Source organism: Lissotriton vulgaris, chromosome 3_1 (assembly GCF_964263255.1).
Source record: "Lissotriton vulgaris chromosome 3_1, aLisVul1.2, whole genome shotgun sequence".
Taxonomy (NCBI): domain Eukaryota; kingdom Metazoa; phylum Chordata; class Amphibia; order Caudata; family Salamandridae; genus Lissotriton; species Lissotriton vulgaris.
The window spans coordinates 2,105,959,024-2,105,981,524 of NC_141689.1; the positions used below are offsets into that span (position 1 = coordinate 2,105,959,024).

The 22,501-nt window shown below is 50.6% G+C and overlaps 1 protein-coding gene across 11 annotated transcripts in view; it reads left to right on the plus strand.

Moving 5' to 3' along the window:
• FRYL (FRY like transcription coactivator) overlaps positions 1-22,501 on the plus strand; it is a 2,483,143-nt gene that overhangs the window by 1,813,796 nt on the left and 646,846 nt on the right. For all 11 annotated transcript variants that reach the window (XM_086962669.1, XM_086962670.1, XM_086962671.1 and 8 more), the window contains one exon: positions 7,283-7,404. In XM_086962669.1, coding sequence (XP_086818795.1) covers positions 7,283-7,404 — 122 coding nt within the window. The remainder of the gene's footprint in view (positions 1-7,282; positions 7,405-22,501) is intronic.

The following is a 22,501-nucleotide window of genomic DNA, read 5'->3' on the forward strand; positions in this document are numbered from 1 at the left end:
GGTGTCCCATGCAAAATCCAGTCAAACCGGTTCTGGGGCGCCCCAGTCCTGGCGCGAAACTGTACAAAGGGAAAGGGGTGTAACCACCCCCTTCCTGGGTCCCACCCATAGGAGGGACCTAGCAGGTAATCCAGCCCCTTGATTTGGAATAAAGGTAGGAGCTGTGCTAGTGCACATCAGATTATCCTGACTGAAACTTATGAAACGAAACTCTGGACCCTTCGACATCCCACTCGACATGGAAGACTGAAGAATCTCCCTTGTGGTCAAGGAGTGACCACCCTGTACAAACAGGCACCATCCAGCGCCTCACTGTTTGCTTTGCTGCAGTACCCGCCGGAACTCGAGCAACAGAGATTGACAAGATCCAGCTTTCCTGCCTTCCAATAGCCTGATCCACAGTCCCTGCAAATTTTTGACCCGTGGAGGCAACCTGAAGCGTGGGGCCGGCCATCTTGGAAAAACTACGAAGTGCTGACCGTGGAGCTCCCGAGGCTCCCTCGACGCTGTGCATTGGGGTTTGAGAAGCCCCAGCCCGAGCAGCTTTTGCACCAAAGCTTTCCCCTCCACACTCACCGAGTGCTGCGTGGGGCCCTTTTGCATTTTCCTGCTCGACGCGTTGGTCCGGTAGCTTGCCCGTTGGCTAGCGGCCCCAGTATCGACGAACCTTTGAATTTGCTCTGCTAGTCTGGTTGCTCCAGACTGGCCCTTGCTCCCCTGAAAAGGAGCACCCGCTCTGACCTTGCTGGTCCGAGTAAGAAGTGATCTTCGAATCCTGCGTGGGTTGCACTTGCCAAGGCTTGTTAACTCTGATCCAGAAGCCGACAGCGAGAGCCTTCATGGGACAGCTCATGATCTACTCAAGGACATCCTCGGTGCCCCAGACTCCACGTGGCAGCGGAGACAAGCTTCTCGACAACCACCTGAATGCGTCCGACATTGCCTGGTTCCACCCTGGTCACTGCTGAGTGACCCACACTCTGTCTCCTCTGCTTTCAGGTACTCTACATCTTCGATCCACCCTTGGATCACACGGACACTTCTCTTCTGGCCGCCTGCAGCATCTTCATCTCCAGGCTCCATAGATCTACACGACGAAACCAGACACGACTTTGCACCTGTGCACCCGCTTCCTGTGGGTGAGGTAACTCTTGAACGCCGGTGCTCCTGTAGTGGTTTACACCTCTAGGGTCTAAGTCTAAAGTTTTGTACTTCTAGTCCAGTCGGAAGACTCCTAAAACTGTAACTCGATAACTTTTACAACCATTGACTTTGCATTGGTGTATGCGTGTGCTTTTAGCGCCGCACCAGAGTCCTGCGGGCCTTTCCCGGCTTCATCACTGCTAGTCCCGAGTAGCCCCAGCGATTCCCAAGGCCTTACCACTGTTCGATTAGTGATACTTATAACTTGTGTGGTGTCCTTTCATTTGATATTATAGGATTGCATATGGTAAAACAGCTGGCTTCACATGCCCTCTTGAGTTTAGCCTGAAGGCTGCTTAGTCCATGCTACCCCTAGGATAGCTTGTGTTGCAACCACCACCATAAGGGATTGTTTGGACTGATACAAGGTGCCCACAGAATTGTGGACATCATACATCAGGCCAACTTCTCACAAGAGGAAGACAGGCTCCACCGTCTGGACCCAAAACGTGCTCTTTCTTACTATCTAGAACGCACACGCCAGTTCCGGGTGGCTGACCAACTCTTTGTTGGTTACTTGGGCGCCAAGATGGGAAAGGCGGTACACAAGCGGAACATCTCGCGGTGGATCATCTTGTGTATCCAGGCGTGCCACTCCTTGGCTAAGAAGGAACCCCCTGTTGAACTGAGGGCTCATTCCACTCGGGCCACGGCGACTACCACTGCCCTGGGCCGAGGAGTGCCCTTGCAGGACATTTGCCATGCAGCTGCGTGGGCCTCGCTGCACGCGTTTGCAAGACACTATTACCTGGACAGCCAAGTCCGGAGGGATGGCTGCTTTGGTCGTTCCGTCCTCCAGGACTTTCTGGTGTGATTATTGGTTCGCAGACCAACCACTGGGGTTGGTATTGCTGGGGTATCTATTCTAAGGTAAGGAATCTATCACTAACGTGTCTCTTTCAGATGCACAAGTTACTACTAAGAGACATTAGTTAGTGATTGATTCCTTACCGACCCACCCATCCTCCCCGTTCTCCGAACCGATATGTAGAGACTACAAGAAGGCGATTATAGAGGCAAAAAGGGTTTATTTCACCAACCTTACATCTTCTCCTAAATCCCCCAGAGATCTTTTTAACATACTTGACTCTCTGTCAACACCTAGATCAGTTGATCCTACTATTGAAACCCAGGAACTGTGCAACAACATAGCAAGCTTTTTCCATTCTAAGATTGCCGATATTTATAGAGCGCTGGAAATCAACAATCCAGAACTTGATGCTAATGTGGTAGGCTCCCCCTCCTCAACATCATGTAATGCTGAGAAGGTTGATGCCCCGCTTAAACCGCAACTCTTAGGTTTTCCCCTTTTGTCTTTAGAAGACCTCAATCTTCTTCTCGATGCTACCAAGGCTTCCTCGCCCCTTGACCCATGCCCTTTAAAAATTCTGAAGACCTGCAGAGGTTCTGTTCTCCCTCCTTTATTAGAGTTTATGAACCTGGCAATCCGTGAAGGGATTTTTCCCTCCCCCTGGAAGACTGCGGTTGTCAGACCTTTGCTAAAAAAGCCCTCCTTGGACCCAGGAATATAAAAAAAATTATTGCCCTATTTCTTTACTTCCGGCTCCAGCTAAGATCCTGGAGTCCCACATAAACCGCCATTTATCTGTTTTCATCGAGAGTTCCAACCTTTTAGACATCTCTCAGCATGGGTTTCGATCATCCAATAGCACTGAGTCGGCTCTCACGGTCGTGATAAATACAATCCGAGCTGAGGTTGACAGGGGACACCCATCGCTGCTAGTGATATTAGATCTCACAGCAGCGTTTGACACCTTGTCCCTGTCAATATTGATCTCTAGGCTCAGGGACATCGGAGTAGGGGGCTCGGCCCTTAGTTTACTCTCTTCCTTTTGCTATCATAGGGAGCAGAGAGTTAAAATGGGCAGCTTCCTCTCCGATTCTCAAGAAGTGCAATGTGGGGTTCCTCAGGGATCTTCATTGAGTTCCCTTCTATTTAACATCAATGTTACCCCACTTGCCAAGGTGATAAGTTCTTTTGGTCTGGATGTGTTCTCGTACGCCGATGACACCCAGATCCTGGTATCTATCACCCAGCCGGCCAGTGAGATTGCCCCTAAGTTTAGAGCCTGTAGGGAAGCTGTTTCTACATTGGATCGTTCGTAATTTTTTAAAGCTTAATGGCGATAAGACCGAAATTATGGTCTTTGGTGGGAGCCAGGAGCTTTGGTCTAAGGATTGGTGGCCTCTGTCCCTGGGAGAATGTCCTCGCCCCACTCCTGTTGCTAGGAACCTGGGTGTCCTAATTGACCCAGCCTTATCTCTTGACTCTCAGGTAAACAGGACGGTGTCAACGTGTTGCGGCATCATTAGAATTCTCAGGAAGATTGCCCCCTACCTTTCCTTGGCAGCTCCGAAACAAGCCACAGCTGCCTTGGTTTTATCGAGGCTTGATTATTGCAACGCGCTTTATGGTGGCATTAGCAAAGCCTCCATTTATCGTCTCCAAATGGTACAGAATGCCGCGTCCAGAATGGTTTTAACTCTCCCTAGGAGATCTTCTGCTACTATGGCTAGAAAAGACCTTCATTGGCTTCCGATCCCCTCTAGGATTTCCTTTAAACTCCTCTGCTTAGCCCATGGTGCTTTTTACGGCGCAGGCTCAGAAGGTATCCAGGCCCTTCTGTGTGTGTACTCCCCTAACAGAACCCTCCGGTCTTCCTCTAAGAATATGCTTGTGGTTCCCAAGTTTAGAAAGGCTAAGTGGGGAGGCAGAGCTTTGTCTGTCTTAGCTCCTAAACTCTGGAACTCTCTCCCTTTGGAGCTCACTAGCCAATCTTCCCTAGCGGTCTTTAAGAAACACCTGAAGACCTGGCTTTTCTCCCAGGCATATTGGGGGCTGCGCCGTTAGTAGCTTCCTGGTTCATCTATCTGGTAATGTGGACTCTCTGTTTGTTTGTTGGCGCCTTGATGCCCCTTGGGGCCAAGTTTTGCGCGGTATAAAAAATGCTATTCATTCATTCATTCATTCAGGGTTAAGGTCATCCCCTTTGAGGGTCCTAGTTTCAAGGCACCAGTGTTCGTTTTTAGCATAGCTCTGCGTTTCTGGCACGGAAAAGCTGTGTCTAAGAACTGACGTCAGCACGCGGAGGCGCCGTCTAAGTACTCCGACATCATCGCAACGCCGACGACGGACGCGGAGCCGCAGACGACGCCTACCGACGCGCAAAGTTACTGCTACGCAAAAATTTCCGGATCCAGTCTGACGCCTGGGGATATTCTAAGTTAAGGAATCTATCACTGTAGGAGAGTAGGGTCTGCAATCCTATGATCGCCCCAGATTTTTGCTTTTTGCTTCACTGGTTTACGACTTCCTTGGCTGTGGGCCTGCTAATCAGACCCACAGCCTTGCTGTTCTCTCACTAAATTGACACGTGTACCTTAGGTGCATTTACCAATTGGTACTGGGCCACCTTATCAGACCCTGTAACTCAGGGCATAGGTGTACCCAGGGCCTACCAGGGGCTGCAGCATGTATTATGCCACCCCTGGCTGGCCATCTAAATCTGACACAACTAGCTGCACGACAGCTGGGGCAAGGTGGTGTAATCGCCCTTTGCTTTAGATATAGTATACCTATATCTAACCCTAAAATGGACACATAGATTCCTATCAGTCACTCCTATGGCAGGCCTTAACAATCCTGAAGGCAGAGTGCTTGGAATCATGTGAGATGGTGCTCTGGCATGAGCTGAGCCCGTTTGCAGCTTGCGGAACCAAGTCCTAATAGCTGTTCCATGATAACGCGTACCATATACTCTTAAGTGCATTATAATCCTCGTGGTTATATGCTAACTCTGGTATCGCTTTATCAAAACATGTCGAGTAAGGTGTCATACGAATTGGAATACTAACCCCTCGCCAATTCTGGCGACTGGCTTAGCATTCCACCCTTCTAGAGGGACACGACATGTATGTAACTGTGAACCCCGGTTAAAGTTAACTCAAGCCTCAGCATCACAAAATGGATGCTGCCACCACAGACACAAGTCTGACCTCCTGCTGCTGGGAGTCCTTCCAGCGAGGGAGGCTTGGGCAAAGGGTTTCCTGTCAGGGGCGGTGCTAGCACCATCCCAGACAGGGTTTTGTGTATCCTGGGTAGGCAGGGCTTTAGAGGAAGGTGACTGCAAGTGGCACCCCGGTGCTCACTATGCATCTGCCGGCTAGAACCAGTTCCAGGGGCACACCAGCCCCTGAGCTGGGGAAAGTCCGGCATGGGAGAGGGGTGTAACCACCCCCCTTCCTGGTCCCACCCATGGGAAGGACCTAGTCGCGTGCCAGCCCCTTTTCCTAGTATAAAGATAGGAGCGGGCCCCCTTCCAAATTAGATCATCTTTGAATCCTGAAACTACTTTCTACGAAAGGAACTCCCGACTTCTTCTCAAGATTTCTCCCTTGTGACTAAGGAGTAGTCACCCTGCATCCGCAGGCACCATCCAAGCATCGCGGTCTGCTGTAAGTCTCTCCTCCGGATCAAGACTGCCCAGCTCGGCGAGAACCGGCTTCCCTGGCACCTCTGACCTCTACCCACATCGTCAGCTCAGCTAAGACCCGTGGGTGCGACGAGACCTCGAGGGACCGGCCATCTTCAGGACTGCACGACGCTTGCCCAGCACGACCGCCGAGGGATCCTCGAGTGAGTGCTTTGGGGTCCGAGAAGCCCCAGCCCTGAGCAGCTCCAGCACCGAAGTTCAGCCCTCCAGCATCCACCAGATCTGCGTGGGGCCCTTCTGCTTTTTGCTGCTCACCGCATTGTCTGGCTACTAGCCCGCTGGCTTGTGGCCTTCCCGACGACGAACGACGACATCAACACCGCTGGTCTGGTTGCTCCAGACTGGCCCTTGCTCCCCTCCAAAAGAGGAGCACCCCGGACCCTCCTGGTCTACTCCAGACGCCATTTTGTGTCCACCGCGTGGGCTTGAATTTGCCAAGACTTGTTGCCCCAATCCTGGGTCCAGCGGCGTCGACAGCAGCAACCATCGTGGGACAGCTCGCACCTCCATCCTGGTCGCCGACAACGCCTCCTGGTCCGTGAGACTGCAGAGCCCAGCGTCGCCCACTCACCTGGTCGAGGTGACTCCATCCGGTGCCATCCTGGTACCCATCTAATCACTGGCTAGTGATTCAGAACTTGGTCCCCTCTGCTTACAGGTGTCTTCCATCCCCGATCCAGGCTTGGATCCCTCCGAATCTCTTCACTGGTCGCCTGCCAGCAACTTCGTCTTTCAGGCTCCATAGACTGCAACGAGGATTCTCGACGTCTGTCCAGACCTATGCAGCCGCAGCCCCTGGGCTAGGTAACTTCGGCATTTCGGTGCCCCAGCATAGCCTCACTATCCAAGGTTCCAGATCCTTTTTCGTTTTCAGCCTAACTAGTTGAATTCTTCCGATAACACTAACTTTGTAATTCCTAGCAACCATAGACTTTGTTCCGCATCCCGCGTGAGAGTGCACACTCTGCACCCGATCTCCCTAGGCCTCCTGCTAGTAATCTGAAGGTTCAGTAGTCCAGTCCTAGCGATCCCAAAGCCTATTAGCGTAGTACTTACCTGCTAGTAATTTCGCATTCCACTTTTGTAGTATATGGTTTTTCGTGCCCCTCGGGCATTTGTGTAAATTGTGCAAATTTGCGTATTTTCCTAAGAGCTTTGTATTGTGCTTAGCACCCTGTCCTCATAAAGAGTCCAGGGTTGTTGTGTTCTAAATAAATATACTTTATTTTCATAACAACTTGTGTGGTGTCCTTTCACTTGGTGTTCAAGGGGTATATGTGATGGTATAACAGCTGGCTTAACACGCCCTCTAGAGTCTAGCCTAAAGACTGCTCTTGTCCATGCTACTAGGATAGCTGGTCTATCGGTTGACTTACAACCAATCATCAATAAGGGTTGTTTGGACTGATACATAGTGATCACTAGAATAGTGAGCACTGCATATCAGGCCAACTTCTCACAATCACTAACTAATGTCTCTTACAGCTATATCGTTACACAAGTAGTAACGTGTGCTTTAGCCTTACTAATACATTAGCATCATTCTTTCAATTTTTATTTTTTAGGAAAAGAGGACCTCTTTGGAACCACGAGGATGTTTCTGCAAAGAACCCCAGTATTAAGAGTGCAGAACAACTTAGTGCATTCCTGAAACATGTAGTTTCCGTTTTTAAGCAATCTAAATCAGGTATGTATCAACATTGTATATGTATTTTATGCATGATTCACTCCTTTTTGCCTACATAATTGTTTTTGTGATTGTAGTGGTGACAAATAGTTTTGCTGTTGTTGTTTAAAAAAACCAGGGGATAATTACTTACACTCCTAAACTTTTTTGACGAGGATGAGAACAACCCCCTGTGTGAAGTTGGCCTGGTATATGATGTTCACTATTCTAGTGAACACCTTGCACCAGTCCAAACAACCATTATGGTGACGGTTGTAAATAATGCCATAAGCTGTAATGGCCCTTAGCCATGTTCTATATAGCCCATCTAAGTTTCTTTTTTTAAAAAGGACTAATTGTTGAATGCAGCCAATCGGCTGCTAGCACCCTCTAGAACCATCCCAGCAGAGGCACTTTCCCTCTGATTTTCACCACACATCATGTGTGAATGGAGTCTTCTTGAGTTCTACTCAATTTTTCTTTTACCTTCTAGGTTTTTTCTTCAAATTTTTTAACTTATTATGTCTGATAAGAAAGGACTCTTTCTGGCCTGCAAGACCTATGACAAGAAGAGAGTTCATGTTGATGCTCCTCACAAGGACTGCATTTACTGCCTCCACCCAGCCCATGAGGTAAAACAGTGCAAAATCTGACACACTTTCTCTTCTAAAACTAAGAGATAGAGAGGGGAGGCTGCTCTTGTGATTACAGTCCACTAAGCACCGCAAGTCATCTGAGGAGGACAGTGATGGCTCATCCAGACCTTATAAGAGATCTCAAGAGGCTCTGGAGAGGGATAAAACACCTCATCCCTCTCCAGAAAGCAAGTGCTCAAAAAAAGGGAAACATTCGAAGGTCCGTTGTGTGCCTTCATCTTCTGCTTCCTTTACTTCTCTGAGGAGAGTAAAGTAGCACCATAGAGCCTCTTCATCGGATCCGGGAAAGAGCGGAATTGAAAAATCCCCATCGCCGACACCATCATCAACAACAGTCATTGGGTCATCGACAACGACAAGTTACACGATTACGTCGTCGGCCCAGTCGACGTCGGGTACGATGACGACAACAGCAGCCATCTCTGGGCCCATACCGTCGACGAAGATATCGTTGACGCCATCATAGTCAATGTCTGCCCCATCTGTGCAGTCGGCAAGGGTTACAGTGATGAAGCCGATGAAGGTACCATTGACGTCTACACAGTCTACCTCACTTCATCGCTAATGCCGACACCATCGACGAGATCATCGGCAATGGCTACGACAACACCACCATTGACGACGTCACTGTCAGAGAAGATACCATTGACTATTTCTTTGGCGATGATTCAGTCACCAACAACACGGTCAACCGGAGTTCCAACTTCGGTGGTCAGAATTCCATCTGAAAGAGGCACGTTAGTGATAGATTCCTTACCTTAGAATATCTCCAGGCATGAGACTGGATCTGGAAAGTTTTGCTAGCAATATCCCTGCGCATCACTGAGTGGCGTCGCGCGGCTCCGTCGCTGGCGTTGTATGTACCGAGATGACGTCACAGAGACTACTTAGGCGCCACCCATGCGCGCTGACATCAGTTCTTTCTTTTTCCGCACTAGTGAGCGCAACTCCCATTAGAGCACGCACCTCAGTCATTTGTTGACTATCTTTTTGAGACTTTTCTCTGGTGCGAGTAGGGATGCCTGGTTTTAAGTCTTGTGGGACCTGCCGCCGTAATATGTCGGCGACGACCTGTAGGAGAGTGGGGTCTGCAATCCTATGGTCACCCCCGATTTTTGCTTTTTGCTTCACTGGTTTACGACTTTCCCTGGCTGTGGGCCTGCTAATCAGACCCACAGCCTAGCTGTTCTCTCTAAATTGACACGTGTACCCTAGGTGCATTTACCAATTGGTACTGGGCCACCTTATCAGTCCCTGTATCCAGGGCATAGGTGTACCCAGGGCCTACCAGGGGCTGCAGCATGTATTATGCCACCCCTGGCTGGCCATCCAAATCTGACATAACTGGCTGCACGACAGCTGGGGAGAGGTGGTGTAAACGCCCTTTGCTTTAGATATAGTATACCTATATCTAACCCTAAAATGGACACATGTATTCCTATCAGTCACTCCTATGGCAGGCCTTAACAATCCTGAAGGCAGAGTGCTTGGAATCATGTGAGATGGTGCTCTGGCATGAGCTGAGCCCGTTTGCAGCTTGCGGAACCAAGTCCTAATAGCTGTTCCATGATAACGCGTACCATATACTCTTAAGTGCATTATAATCCTCGCGGTTATTTGCCAACTTTGGTATCGCTTTATCAAAACATGTCGAGTAAGGTGTCATACGAATTGGAATACTAACCCCTCGCCAATTCTGGCGACGGGGTTAGCATTCCACCCTTCTAGAGGGACACGACATGTATGTAACTGTGAACCCCGGTTAAAGCTATCTCGAGCCTCAGCATCACTAAATGGATGCTGCCACCACAGACACAAGTTTGACCACCGGCTGCTGGGAGTCCTTCCAGCGAGGAGAGCTTGGACAAAGGGTTTCCTGTCAGGGGCGGTGCTAGCACCATCCCAGACAGGGTTTTGTGTATCCCAGGTAGGCAGGGCTGAGAGGAAGGTGACTGCAAGTGGCACCACGGTGCTCACTGTGCATATGCCGCTTGAACCAGTTCCAGGGGCACACCAGCTCCTGAGCTGGGGAAAGTCCGGACAAGGGAGAGGGGTGTAACCACCCCCTTCCTGGTCCCATCCATGGGCAGGACCTAGTCGCGTGCCAGCCCCTTTCTTTAGAATAAAGGTAGGAGCGGGCCCCCTTCCCAAATTAGATCATCCTGAATCTTGAACGACTTTCTACGAAAGGAACTCTTGACTTTCTTTGAGGACTCTCCCTTGTGGCTAAGGAGTAGCCACCCTGCACCCGCAGGCACCATCTAAGCATCGTGGTTTGCTGTAAGTCCATCCTTCGGATCAAGACTGCCCAGCTCGACGAGACCCGGATTCCCTGGCATCTCTGACCTCTACCTGCATCATCAGCCCAGCTGAGATTCATGGGTGTGACGAGACCTGAGGGACCGGCCATCTTCTGAAACTGCACGACGCTTAACCAGCACGACCGCCGAGGGATCCTCGAGTGAGTGCTTTGGGGTTTGAGAAGCCCTAACCCTGAGCAGCTCCAGCACCGAAGTCCAGCCCCCCAGCATCCACGAGATCGGCGTGGGGCCCTTCTGCTCTTTGCTGCTCACCTCGTTGTCCGGTCACTTGCCCGTTGGCTAGTGGCCCTCCTGACGACGTACCACGACGATTTCACCGCTGGTCTGGTTGCTCCAGACTGGCCCTTGCTCCCTTCCAAGAGAGGAGCACCCCGGACCCTCCTGGTCCACTCCAGACGCCATCTTGACTCCACCGGGTGGGCTTGCCTTTGCCAAGGTTTGTTGCCCCCATCTTGGGTCCAGCATCGCCGACAGCAGAGACCTGCGTGGGACAGCTTGCACGTCCAGCCTGGTCGCCGACAACACCTTCTAGCCCGTGTGACTGCAGAGTCCAGCGTCGCTCACTCACCTGGTCGAGGTAACTTCATCCGGTGCCATCCTGGTGCCCACACAATCACTGGCTAGTGATTAAGAACTGAGTCCCCTCTGCTTTCAGGTCTTCTCCATCACCGATCCAGGCTTGGATCACACCGAACATCTTCACTGGTCGCCTGCCAGCAACTTCTTCTTTCAGGCTCCATAGACTACAACGAGGATTCCCGACGTCTTTTGAACCCTCTGAGGCCGCAGCCCCTGGGCTAGGTAAACCGATCATTTCGGTGCTCCAACGTAGGTTCACTATCTAAGTGTCCAGATCCTTTGTCGTTTTTAGTCTACCTAGTCGGATTCGTCCGGAAACAGTGACTTAAGAAATACTAGCCTCCATAGACTTTGTCCCGCATCCCGCGTGAGAGTGCACACTCTGCACCCGATCTCCCTAGGCCTCCTGCTCCTAACCTTAGGGTTCTGTAGTGTAGTCCTAGCGATCCTGAAGCCTCTGGATCTTGTTACTTACCTGCTAGTATTTCACATTCCACTTTTAGAGTATATGGTTTTTCGTGCCCCTCGGGCATTTGTGTAAATTGTGCAACTTGAAGTATTTTCGTAAGAGTTTTGTTGTGTGCTTAGCTCCCTGACTCATAAAGAGATCAGGGTAGACTTGTTATAAATAAATATCCTTTTATTTTCATAACAACTTGTGTGGTGTCTTTCACTTGGTGTTCAAGGGGTATATGTGATGGTAAAACAGCTGGCTTAACACGCCCTCTAGAGTTTAGCCTAAAAACTGCTTTTGTCCACGCTACTAGGATAGCTGGTCTATAACGTTGACTTACAACCAATCATCAATAAGGGTCGTTTGGTATGATACACAGTGATCACTAGAATAGTGAGCACTATATATCAGGCCAACTTCTCACACGACCCTCTTGACGTCTGTCTGTACTGCCTGCAGCGCGACCACGACTCCCGGTCTTGTCTGGACTGTAGGGCTATTGCCCGAAGGCCTTGAGAGAGCGGCGCCGGAAGTTGCTTGAGGTTTGGCACTCGTCCCCGCACCGTTCGAGTTCCAGCGGTCGTTTCCGTGACCGCTCGCAGAGCTGTCATCACTGCTCCTCTGAATCCGAGTCTTTACCCTCGGATTCGGGTAAGAGACGACACAAAAAGAAGTCGAAGAAGCATTTTTGCTCTCCGACGTCTCCCCGTCTGTCCTCGGATATGGAGGAGGGGGACAGGGGCTCCGCCCCTGCAGCTCCTTCGGAGCCTGGGAGTTCCGCGACCTACCCGCTTTACCTATGTCCGTCGGCGACTCCCGCACAAATGCAAGAATTCCTTGGTGCAGTGGACCTCCTGTTTACGCCCCGGGCTCCCACCGGTGTGCCTTCAGGCCCTGCCGTCCTGTGTCAGGATCCTTCTGGTCCGTGGTCTCCTCCGGCGGATCCAGCCCTGGCGCCGCAGAATCCTGCGCCTCTGGCTCCGGCCACGGCACCAAGAGGTCCCATGCATCCGGCTCCAGCCCCGGGGGCGCCGCAGTGGATACCGCTGGTTCGGCCTCTGCCCCGGTTCCCAGAGAGTTTTGACCCCGCCTGGGACCTGAATTGGGACACGGCGCCGGTGCGTCCCCGGCAGATGCCGTTCCCAATGCTGTTTTTTCCCTGCCCCGCGGCAGAGGCCTGTGCTGACTGCACCTGCGGCAAGGGACGATTGGGAGGGGTCAGAGGACCCTCTTGCTCGTCAGTGTGATTCTGAGCAGGATTGGGTGGACGATTTGGAGGAGGCAGATAATTTTGATGTCTCCTCTGATCCGGGGTTCGCCTCTCCCCCACCCACTATGGAGGAAGGCGCCTCGTATACCGTGGTGCTCCGTCGGGCAGCTGAGGTCCTCAACCTTGATCTCCTCACGGTCACCCTTAAGGCTAATCTCTTCACCTAGGTGCTCCATGTGAGAAGTTGGCCTGGTATATGATGATCACTATTGTAGTGAACACCTAGCTCCAGTCCAAACAACCCTTATGTTGATGGTTGTAAAGTCAACCTTATAGACCAGCTATCCTAAAGGTAGCGTGGACAGAACAGTCTTGGGCTAAAAGTCTCTTGAGGGCGTGTAAAGCCAGCTGTTTTACCATATGTAAACCCTTGAATACCAAATGAAAGGACACCACACAGGATATATATATAAAATATATATGTATTTATTCGCTAACACACTCCTCTGAACTCTTAATGAGGTCAGAGGCAAAAGCACATAACAAGTTATACTCAAATACTTTAAATAGCACAATTTACAGTTAGGCCCTAGGGACGCGTAAAACCATATACTAAGTAAGTGGTATAAGAACCATGACTCGGGAAAGGCGTAGGCCTAGGGCCTAGGGAATCGCTGGGGCTACACTATCTGACCCTTAGGTTAGGAGTAGGAGGCCCACAGGCGGCGCGTGCAGTGTCAGTACACTCACGCAAGAGTCAATAGAAAGTCAATAGGAACTTAAAAGGTAAGTACATGGAGATTTAGGACCCTTCCGGTCTAACTAGGAAGATACAACTAACAAAACTAGACACTAGGATAGTCAATCCCTACAGGAACGTCGAAGTACTCTTGTTACCTCACCCACGGGCTGCGGGTGCATAGGTGTCAGTGTGTCTGGTTTTCTCGTTGATTCCTATGAAGCCTTGGAAAAAGATGCTGCAGGTGACCAGGAGGAAGATGTCCAGGTGGATCCAAGGGTGGATCGGAGTTTAAGAAGACCTGAAAGCGAAGGGGACAGAGTCTAGGTCACTAGCCAGTGACCGGGTGGAACCAGGAAGGAAGGAACCAGACGTCGTCAAGGAGCAGTCAGGTGCTGTCGCGAAGCTTGTTGTTGCAGGCACGCGGACCAGGAGGCGTCTAGAACGACCAGGTGGTGGAGAGGAGCTGTCCCACGAAGGTTCTCGCAGATGGAGGGGTCGACTTCAAGATCGGAGCCAACAAGCCTAAGCAAAGGCAAACCACGCTAGATACACAAAAGGATTCTGGTGCAGACCAGGAGGGTCTGAGGTACTTCACCTTTTCAGGGAAGCAAGGGCCAGTCTAGAGCAACCAGACCAGCAATGGATTTTCAAAAGGGTCGTCGCCACAGGGCTACTAGCCAACGGGCCATCAACCGGACAACGCGTCGAGCAGAACACAAACAGAAGGGCCCCACGCAGATCTCGTGGAGTGTGGAGGGCTGGTCTTCGGTGCAGGCGGAGCTCGGTGTCGGGGTGTCTCAGTCCCCAGTGCACAGCTTCGAGGATGCCTCAGGAGCTGCGCTGTGAGCAAGTTGAAGACTTTCCAAGTTGCCTGGTTCCACGGGTTCCGACGCCTTCCACAGGGCTCAGCTGTGCTGGAGTCGTGCAGTGGGGTCAGAGAGCTCTGGGAGTCGAGGTCTTGTCACGCTCTGTGCTCGAGTTCCGGTGGGAACGGGGACAAAGCAAGCCGTTGAGTTGCTGGATGGTGCCTGTTTGCCCAGGGTGGTCACTCCTTGGCCACAAGGGAGATTCTTCAGTCTTCAGCTCAGGTGAATGTCGAAGGGTCCAGAGTTTTGTCTCCAGTCGTTTCCAGGATTAATCTAAAGTCTCCTGGGTCAGCTCCTACCTTTATACAACTATAGGGGGTTGGTTTAGTTTCTAGGTCCCTCCTGTGGGAGGGACCAGGAAGGGGGGTGGTAGACAGGCTCAGCTCACGCCAGAGCGCCATCTCACACATAGCCAAGCACTCTGCCTCAAGGATTGTTAAGGCCTGCCATAGGAGTGACTTATAGGTTACTATGTGTCTATATATAAAGTAGGTATAGGAATACTATACCTAAGCACGGGTTGATTACACGACCTTGCCCCAGCTGAGTGATCAGCCAGTTGTCAATTTAGGTGGCCAGCCAGGGGTGGCATAATATATGCTGCAGCCCCTGGTAGGCCTTGGGTGCACCTATGCCCTGGGTACCTATGGTACACTATACAGGGACTCACAAGGGTGCCCCAATATCCAATTTGGTATGTACCTAATAGTATGTGGAGTCCATTTTACAGAGAGATCAGATAGCCTGGGGTCCTGAATAGCAGGATCCCAGGCCAACTAAGTCGAAAGCCAGCTAAACACTAGGCAAAAAGTTGGGGCAGTCATAGTCCGGTATCCACCTTCCTACACCCCCCACCTGCGTGAATGTCATTAAAGGGTAATTTCCTTCAGGATAGTTATCATTATGGGTCTATTGTCTAGGTAAGCCTAAATATGACAATACAACTGAAGGTTCAATGAATGAAAGTTGATTCAGTGCATGAAGTCAATGATTAAAAATTCTTATTTCAAATATCAAACATGGCTTTATTACTAAAAGGGCTGACACATTTACTGTTAATTCAGTTAAGACATTTAAGAAGGTAGCAAGTCTAGTAGCCTCAGTCCTCAAAATTCATAAAAGGGTGAGATGAGTCTAAAATGATTCCTAGGCCTGTAATTAATAACCCCACTGCAATGTTTTCGCAGCGATTCTGAATGTTCTTTTAATATTTTGCATCCACATTGACTAATACATACATTTATCTGTGCCAAAAAGAAACTGCTTATTGCTTTTCAAATCAAGTTTCCCAGTTAAAAAAAATAAACGGAATTTGGCTGGGAACATTTTGATTACCAAACCTCAGTTTGTCATCCGGTCTCAGGGAGGTTTGTTGACTGAAAGATCTTAAAATTCCCTCTTCTATTTGTATCTTTAGAGGACAAATGTATTCATCTTCTTCTTCTGTTGTCCCGCCTGAGTATTACATTAAAAATATTGCAATTCTACTCTCGGATTATCCAAGGGTACTTAAAAAGACCCAGTGACCTTTGCTAAAAAGTCCAAATTACTGTAATGACATAGCACTTTGACACCATTTTTGAATAATAAAAGGATCGAAATGGAGATTTCTTATTAGGAGACTTTTAGAACGCTTTCAATTCACATGCACGAGAGATAGTTTACAAAAAAATATTTTTACAAATTTTTTCAACTGAAATATAAGGTTTATAAACTGAAATATACGGTTTATAATATATTTGACAGGTGACCTATTTAAATAACGTACATATGCAGGACAGAAGGTCATACTCATGTTCCATTCTATCTTACTAAATGTTTTCCCTTCATTTTGACTTAAGTAAGAAAGTTAAAACAAGAATGATGCATAGTTGGATTCTGAGCTAGAAACAAGTGATGCGTAGTGGCACAGCCAGTGCTTAATTGGAGCCAGTGGGGGCCACCGGCATTCATTTTTGAGGACCAACACTTATTTTTCTTCCTCAGACATATACTGAGCGCAAGAGACGGAAAAACGCACACAGCGGAAAGAAGGAGAAAAAGAAAGATGGAAAACAGTCATAAACGAGAAAGCAAGAACCTGCAAGAGTGAGGTTTATTGACAGGCAGTGTCTAGTACTGGATCAAAAAGGAACAAGGTGGATTCCAGTCTACTCAGCCTTGGTTTCTGGCATGCCAGTGCCTGCTTCTCAGCAGAGCTTTGGCCACCAGCACTCATTCTTTAAAAACGTAACCACTAGAGTTTTTAACTTAGTCTTTAACTCGCACATCTCTGCTATGGTGAAACATGACAGGTTTATGTTAGTTTATTGCACGCTTCAAGAAATTCAAATTGTGTGTTGTCGACTCAGCCCCAACACAAGTATATCATTTTCCCACTCTAGGAGTAGGTCCTCCTTTCTGCAGCCTCATTCCGCGACCCCTCGCTTTGGTGTCCACTTCAGAACCATATTTGGTGAGAAATCCAATGGCACCAGACTGCCACTAGAGCTCCATGCTCCTCTACTGGAATTCTAAGACTCTGGCGCAAACTCCAAGCAGATAGCTCCCTTCACCTGGAGCCTCCACTCATACTTCCTCGGGGGCAGGCCCAAGAAGACGATTGGACCTTTCACTGGGCTTTTGCTGGCAGCCTGTATCTGAAAGAAACATGTTAGTATTAGATTCCTTACCTTAGAATATCCCCAGGGGTCAGACTGGATCCGGAAACCTTTGCGTAGCAGTACCCTTGCGCGTCGGTAGTCGTTGTCTGCGGCTTCAGCGTCGTTGGCGCCGGGATGACGTCGCCGGAGTAGTTAGATGCCGCCCTCGCGCGCTGACGTCAGTTCTTATTTTTTCCGCGCCAGCAAGCGCCGATCCGGAAAAAGTTGTACCCTTTGTCAATTAATGACTAACTTTTTCGATCCTTTTTGATCATCTTTCGAAGTATTTCGACTCCGACGGTGCCGGTAGGGATGTCCGGGTTCAAGCCCTGCGTCGATTGCAACCGATTGATCTCGGTTACCGACCCCCATCGCCTATGCCTTCACTGTATGGGCCCCGACCACGACGACAAGTCCTGCTCTGACTGCCGGGCCCTGACGTCCAAAGTTAGACTGGAGCGGTCCCGCAAGCGACTCGAGCTCCGGCAGTCAGCCACGCGCCGCTCAAGGTCCCGGTCCGGAAGGAGGTCGAGGGACCGGTCGCGGGGCCGGAGTCGCCACAATTCCGGGAGTCGTCACCAGTCTTCGGGCTCGAAGTCCTCAGGTAAGAGGCACAAGAAGTTGAAGAGGCGACATCGCTCTTCAGACACCCCCCCCCGAAGCTCGCGCAATGCGGCCGGGGGTACGGGCGACACCGTCCCCGCGGCTCTGCCGGAGCCGCAGGCATTGTGGCCTGCTCCATACCCGCCGGACCTTTGGCAGAACGTTACGCCGGAGTAGATCGAGGCCTTCCTCATGGCCATGACGTCGCTCACTACTCCGTCTGGTTCCGCGGCGCCTTCGGGCCAAGCGGCCCGACGGGGTCCCAAAGCGGGCCGGGTGCTTCAGCCCCGGCGCCGTCGTCGACTTCAGTCCCGACGCCGCAGGGTCCCGCCGGCTCCGGAGCCGGGTCGTCGCCGGTCGACCTCACGACCTCGCCGGCGCTGGCCCCCAGGGTGTTGCGCCCGGCGCCGTCCCAGGACGACACTGTAAGAAGTTGGCCTGATATATGATGCTCACTAGTTCTAGTGATCACCTTGTATCAGTCCAAACAACATTATGGTGATTGGTTGTAAAGTCAACCTTATAGACCAGCTATCCTAATGGTAGCATGGACAAAGCAGTCTTAGGCTAAATTCTTTTGGCAAGTGAAGCCAGCTGTTTTACCACATATAACCTCTTGAATACCAAGTGAAAGGACACCACACAGGTTGTTATGAAAATAAAAAATATATTTATTAACTAACATACACCTCTGAACTCTTTGAGATCAGAGGGCTAAGCACATGACAATCTCTTAGGAAAAATACGTTTAAGTTGCACAAATTACAATGGTGCCCTAGGGGCACGACAAACCATATACTAAGTAAGTGAAATGTGAAAGTCGATAAAAGGAATGGAGCTGTCCAGAGGCTGTAGGATCGCTGGGACCACACTACACTAACTCTAGGTAAGTAATAGGAGCCCCACGGAACGCGTGTGCAGAGTGTGAACTCGCACGCGAGATGCGTAACAGTGTCTATGGACAGTACAGTTCAAGTAAAAGGTGAGTACGGACAATCCTGACTATGTAGGACTAAAACGACTGTGGAACTGGACACTAGGAGAGTCAATCTACCCTTGAGCACCGAAATGCTAGTGTTACCTCACCCACAGGTTGCGGGTGTATAGGTGCGAAGTCGTGTCGGGTTCCGGCGTTGAAGTCTATGGAGCCTGGAGGAAAAGATGCTGCAGGCGTTCAGGAGGAAGATGTCCGGTGTGATCCAAGGGTGGATCAGTGAAGAGGAGAACCTGAAAGCAGATGGGACAATGTTCAAAGTCACTAGCCAGTGACTGGAGTGGAACCAGGAGTGGAACCAGATGTCGTCGTCGCGATCAGGTCAGAGTGGACGCTTGTCTCTGCAGCCACGTGGACCAGGTGGTGTCTTCGACGACCAGGATGGAGGCACGAGCTGTCCCACGCAGGCTCTCGCTGTCAGCGGTGTCGGATCCGGATTTGGAGTCAACAGGCCATGGCAAAGGCAACCCACGTGGTGAGTGGAATCGGCGTCTGGAGTGGACCAGGAGGGTCCGGGGTGCTCCTCTTTTGGAAGGGAGCAAGGGCCAGTCTGGAGCAACCAGACCAGCAGTGAAAATTTCAAGGTTCGTCGTCTAGGAGGCCACTAGCCAGCCGGCAAGTGACCAGACAACGCGTTGAGCAGCAAACAGGCAGAAGGGCCCCACACAGATCTCGTGGATGCTGGAGGGCTGGTCTTCGGTGCAGGAGCTGCTCGGGGTCGGGGCTTCTCAGTCCCCAAAGCACTTGGACGAGGTTACCTCAGAAGTAGTGCTGGAGGGAAGTGCTGCTTTTTTCCAAGATGGCCGGTCCCACGTGTCTCGTCCCACCCACGGATCTCAGCTGTGCTGCAGATGTAGGTAGAGGTCGGAGAGGTCTGGGAATCCGGGTCTCGTCGGGCTCTGAAGTCTGGATCCTCGAGGGAAGACGACAAAGGGAAGCCGCTGGACGCTGATGGTGCCTGCTTGTGCAGGGTGGACACTCCTTGCCCACAAGGGAGATTTCTATAGTCTTCTGTGCAGCAGAACGTCGAAGTCCAGAGTTTCTTCTTATAAAGTTGTTCAGGATAATCTAATTTTGAATGGGACCAGCTCCTACCTTTATCCGGCTAACGGGGGCTGTACTACGACTAGGTCCCTCCTCTGGGTGGGACCAGGAAGGGGGGTGGATACACCCCCTATCCTTTGTCCGGTCTTGCGCCAGAGCTGGGGCTGGAGAGCCCCAGGAACTGGTTTAGACCGGTGTATGCACAGGGACACCTTGTGTGCCCCAGGCATGTCTCATTCTTTTCAGCCTTCTCCTACCTAATACACAAAATCCTGTCTGAGGTGGTGCTAGCACCTCCCATGGCAGGAAACCCTTTGTCCAAGCCTCCCTCGCTGGAAGGACTCCCAGCAGCAGGAGGTCAGACTTGTGTCTGTGGTGGCAGCATCCATTTTGTGATGCTGAGGCTCGAGTTAACTTTAACCGGGGTTCACAGTTACATACATGTCATGTCCCTCTAGAAGGGTGGAATGCTACCCCCGTCGCCAGAACTGGCGAGGGGGTAGTATTCCAATTTGTATGACACCTTACTCGACATGTTTTGATAATGCTATGCCAAAGTTAGCAATAACCTCGAGGTTATAATGCACTTAAGAGTATATGGTATAGCATTATCATGGAAACAGCTAAAGGACTTGGTTCCAAAAGCTGCAGACAGGCTCATCTCATGCCAGAGCACTATCTCACATAATTCCAAGCACTCTGCCTCCAGGATTGATAAGGCCTGCCATAGGAGTGACTGATAGGAGGATATGTGTCCATTTTAGGTTTAGATTTAGGTATACTATATCTAAAGCAAAGGGTGATTACACGACCTTGCCCCAGCTGATTGATCAGCCAGTTGTGTCAGATTTGGAGGGCCAGCCAGGGGTGGTATAATACATGCTGCAGCCCCTGGTAGGCCTTGGGTTCACTTATGCCCTGGGTACCTATGGTACACTGTACAGGGACTTACAAGAGTGACTCAATACCAATTGGTAAATGCACCTAAAGTACATGGATGTCAATTTAGAGAGAGAACAGCTAGGCTGTGGGTCTGATTAGCAGGCCCACAGCCAGGGAAAGTCGTAAACCAGTGAAGCAAAAAGCAAAAATCTGGGGTACCCATGGGATTGCAGACCCTACTCTCCTACATCCGGCGGAGTCCGGGCTCCATATCAACCTTATGGAGCTGAGGACGATCCGGCTTGCACTGAAGGCATTCCTTCTCTCTGTCGGGGGAAGTGTAGTGCAGGTGTTCATTGACAACTCCACCGCCATGTGGTATTGCAACAAACGGGGCGTAGTTTGGTCCTGGACCCTATGTCAGGAGGCTCTGCGCCTCTGGACATGGCTGGAACATCAAGGCATTACCTTGGTGGTTCAACACCTGGCAGGTTCTCTGAACGCCAGGGCGGACAAACTAGCCGCCGGTGCATTGTGGATCACGAATTGCGTCTGAACTCGGACGTGGCGCAAGGTCTTCAGAACGCGCCTTCAGTCTTGCACGTTGGAATTTCCAAGGTGGCGCTCGCTCTGAGAAGCTTTTCGTCGTGAGTGGAGTTGTGGTCTATTGTATGCTTTTCAGCCTATACCACTTCTACCCAAAGTGCTGAAGATCAGGTGCGTCCAGGCACAAGTCATTCTTGTGGCTCCGGACTGGGCTCGAAGAGTATGGTATCCCGAGCTACCCAGTAAGAGCATCGATCCCACGATCCGTCTGCCCCTTCGGGAGGTTCTTCTGTCGCAGCCGCATGGGACGGTCCTCCACCCAAACCGTTCCAGCCTCCACCTCTATGCGTGGAGATTGAGTGGCAACAGTTGACACCTTTCAATTTCCTCCCTAAGTCTGCGATGTCATTGTGGCGGCCAGGCTGCCCTCCACCAAAACGGTATACGCTTGCAGGTGGAACAGATTTGTGGCGTGGTGCGAATCTAAGGCTGTGGATCCCCTTTCTGCCCCTCTTTCTGAGGTTCTTCTGCTCCTTCTGTCTTTGGCCCAGCAGGGCTTTGCTCTGGGCACTATCAAAGGTTATCTTTCGGCTGTCTCCGCCTTTCTGCGGCTTCCTGATCAGCCTTCTCTTTTTAAGTCCCCGGTTGTTAACTGTTTTCTTAATGGCATTACGCATATGTTTCTATCCTTACCCTTCATAATGCCTCAGTGGGACTTTAATCTTGACTTGACTTTTCTGATGTGCGCTCCCTTTGAGCCTCTTCATAACTGTCCAATACGTCTTCTCACTGTAAAGACGGCCATCCTGGTTGCTATCACCTCTGCCAGAAGAGTGAGTGTGCTCCAGGCCCTTTCTTCCAAACCGCCTTTCCTTTCTGTTTATCTGGACAAGGTGGTTTTAAGGACCTGTCCTTCTTTTTTGCCAAAGGTTGTCACGCCCTTCCACATTGGGCAGACCATCACTTTGCCTACCTTCTTTCCGCCTCTGCATCCTTCAAGGGAAGAGGAGAGGCTCCTCCGTCTTGACCCGAAATGTGCTCTTGCATTCTATCTGCAGCGTACACAGCAGTTCCGGGTGGATGATCAGCTGTTCGTTGGTTATGTGGGCGCCAAAAAAAGTTGGGGCTGTGCACAAGCGGACCATCTCCCAGTGGGTCGTTCTGGTCATTGAAGCATGTTACTCCTTGGCCAAGAAGGAGCCTCCTCTAAGGCTGCGTGCCCATTCGACCAGGGCGACTGCAGCCACTACTGCCTTGGGAAGCGGCGTTCCCTTGCAGGACATTTGTCACGCAGCTATGTAGGCCTCGTTGCACATGTTTACCAAGTACTTCTGCCTTGACAGTCAGGTCCGGAGAGACGGCTTCTTTGGACGTACTGTGCTCCGTGACTTTTTGGTGTAATCTTTTTCGCAGACCCACCACCGGGGTCGGTATTGCTGGGGTATCTATTCTAAGGTAAGGAATCTATCACTGACATGTCTCTTTCAGATGCACAAGTTACTATTTGTGTAACAATATATCTGTAAGAGACATTAGTTAGTGATAGATTCCTTACCGCCCTACCCATCCTCCCTGTTCT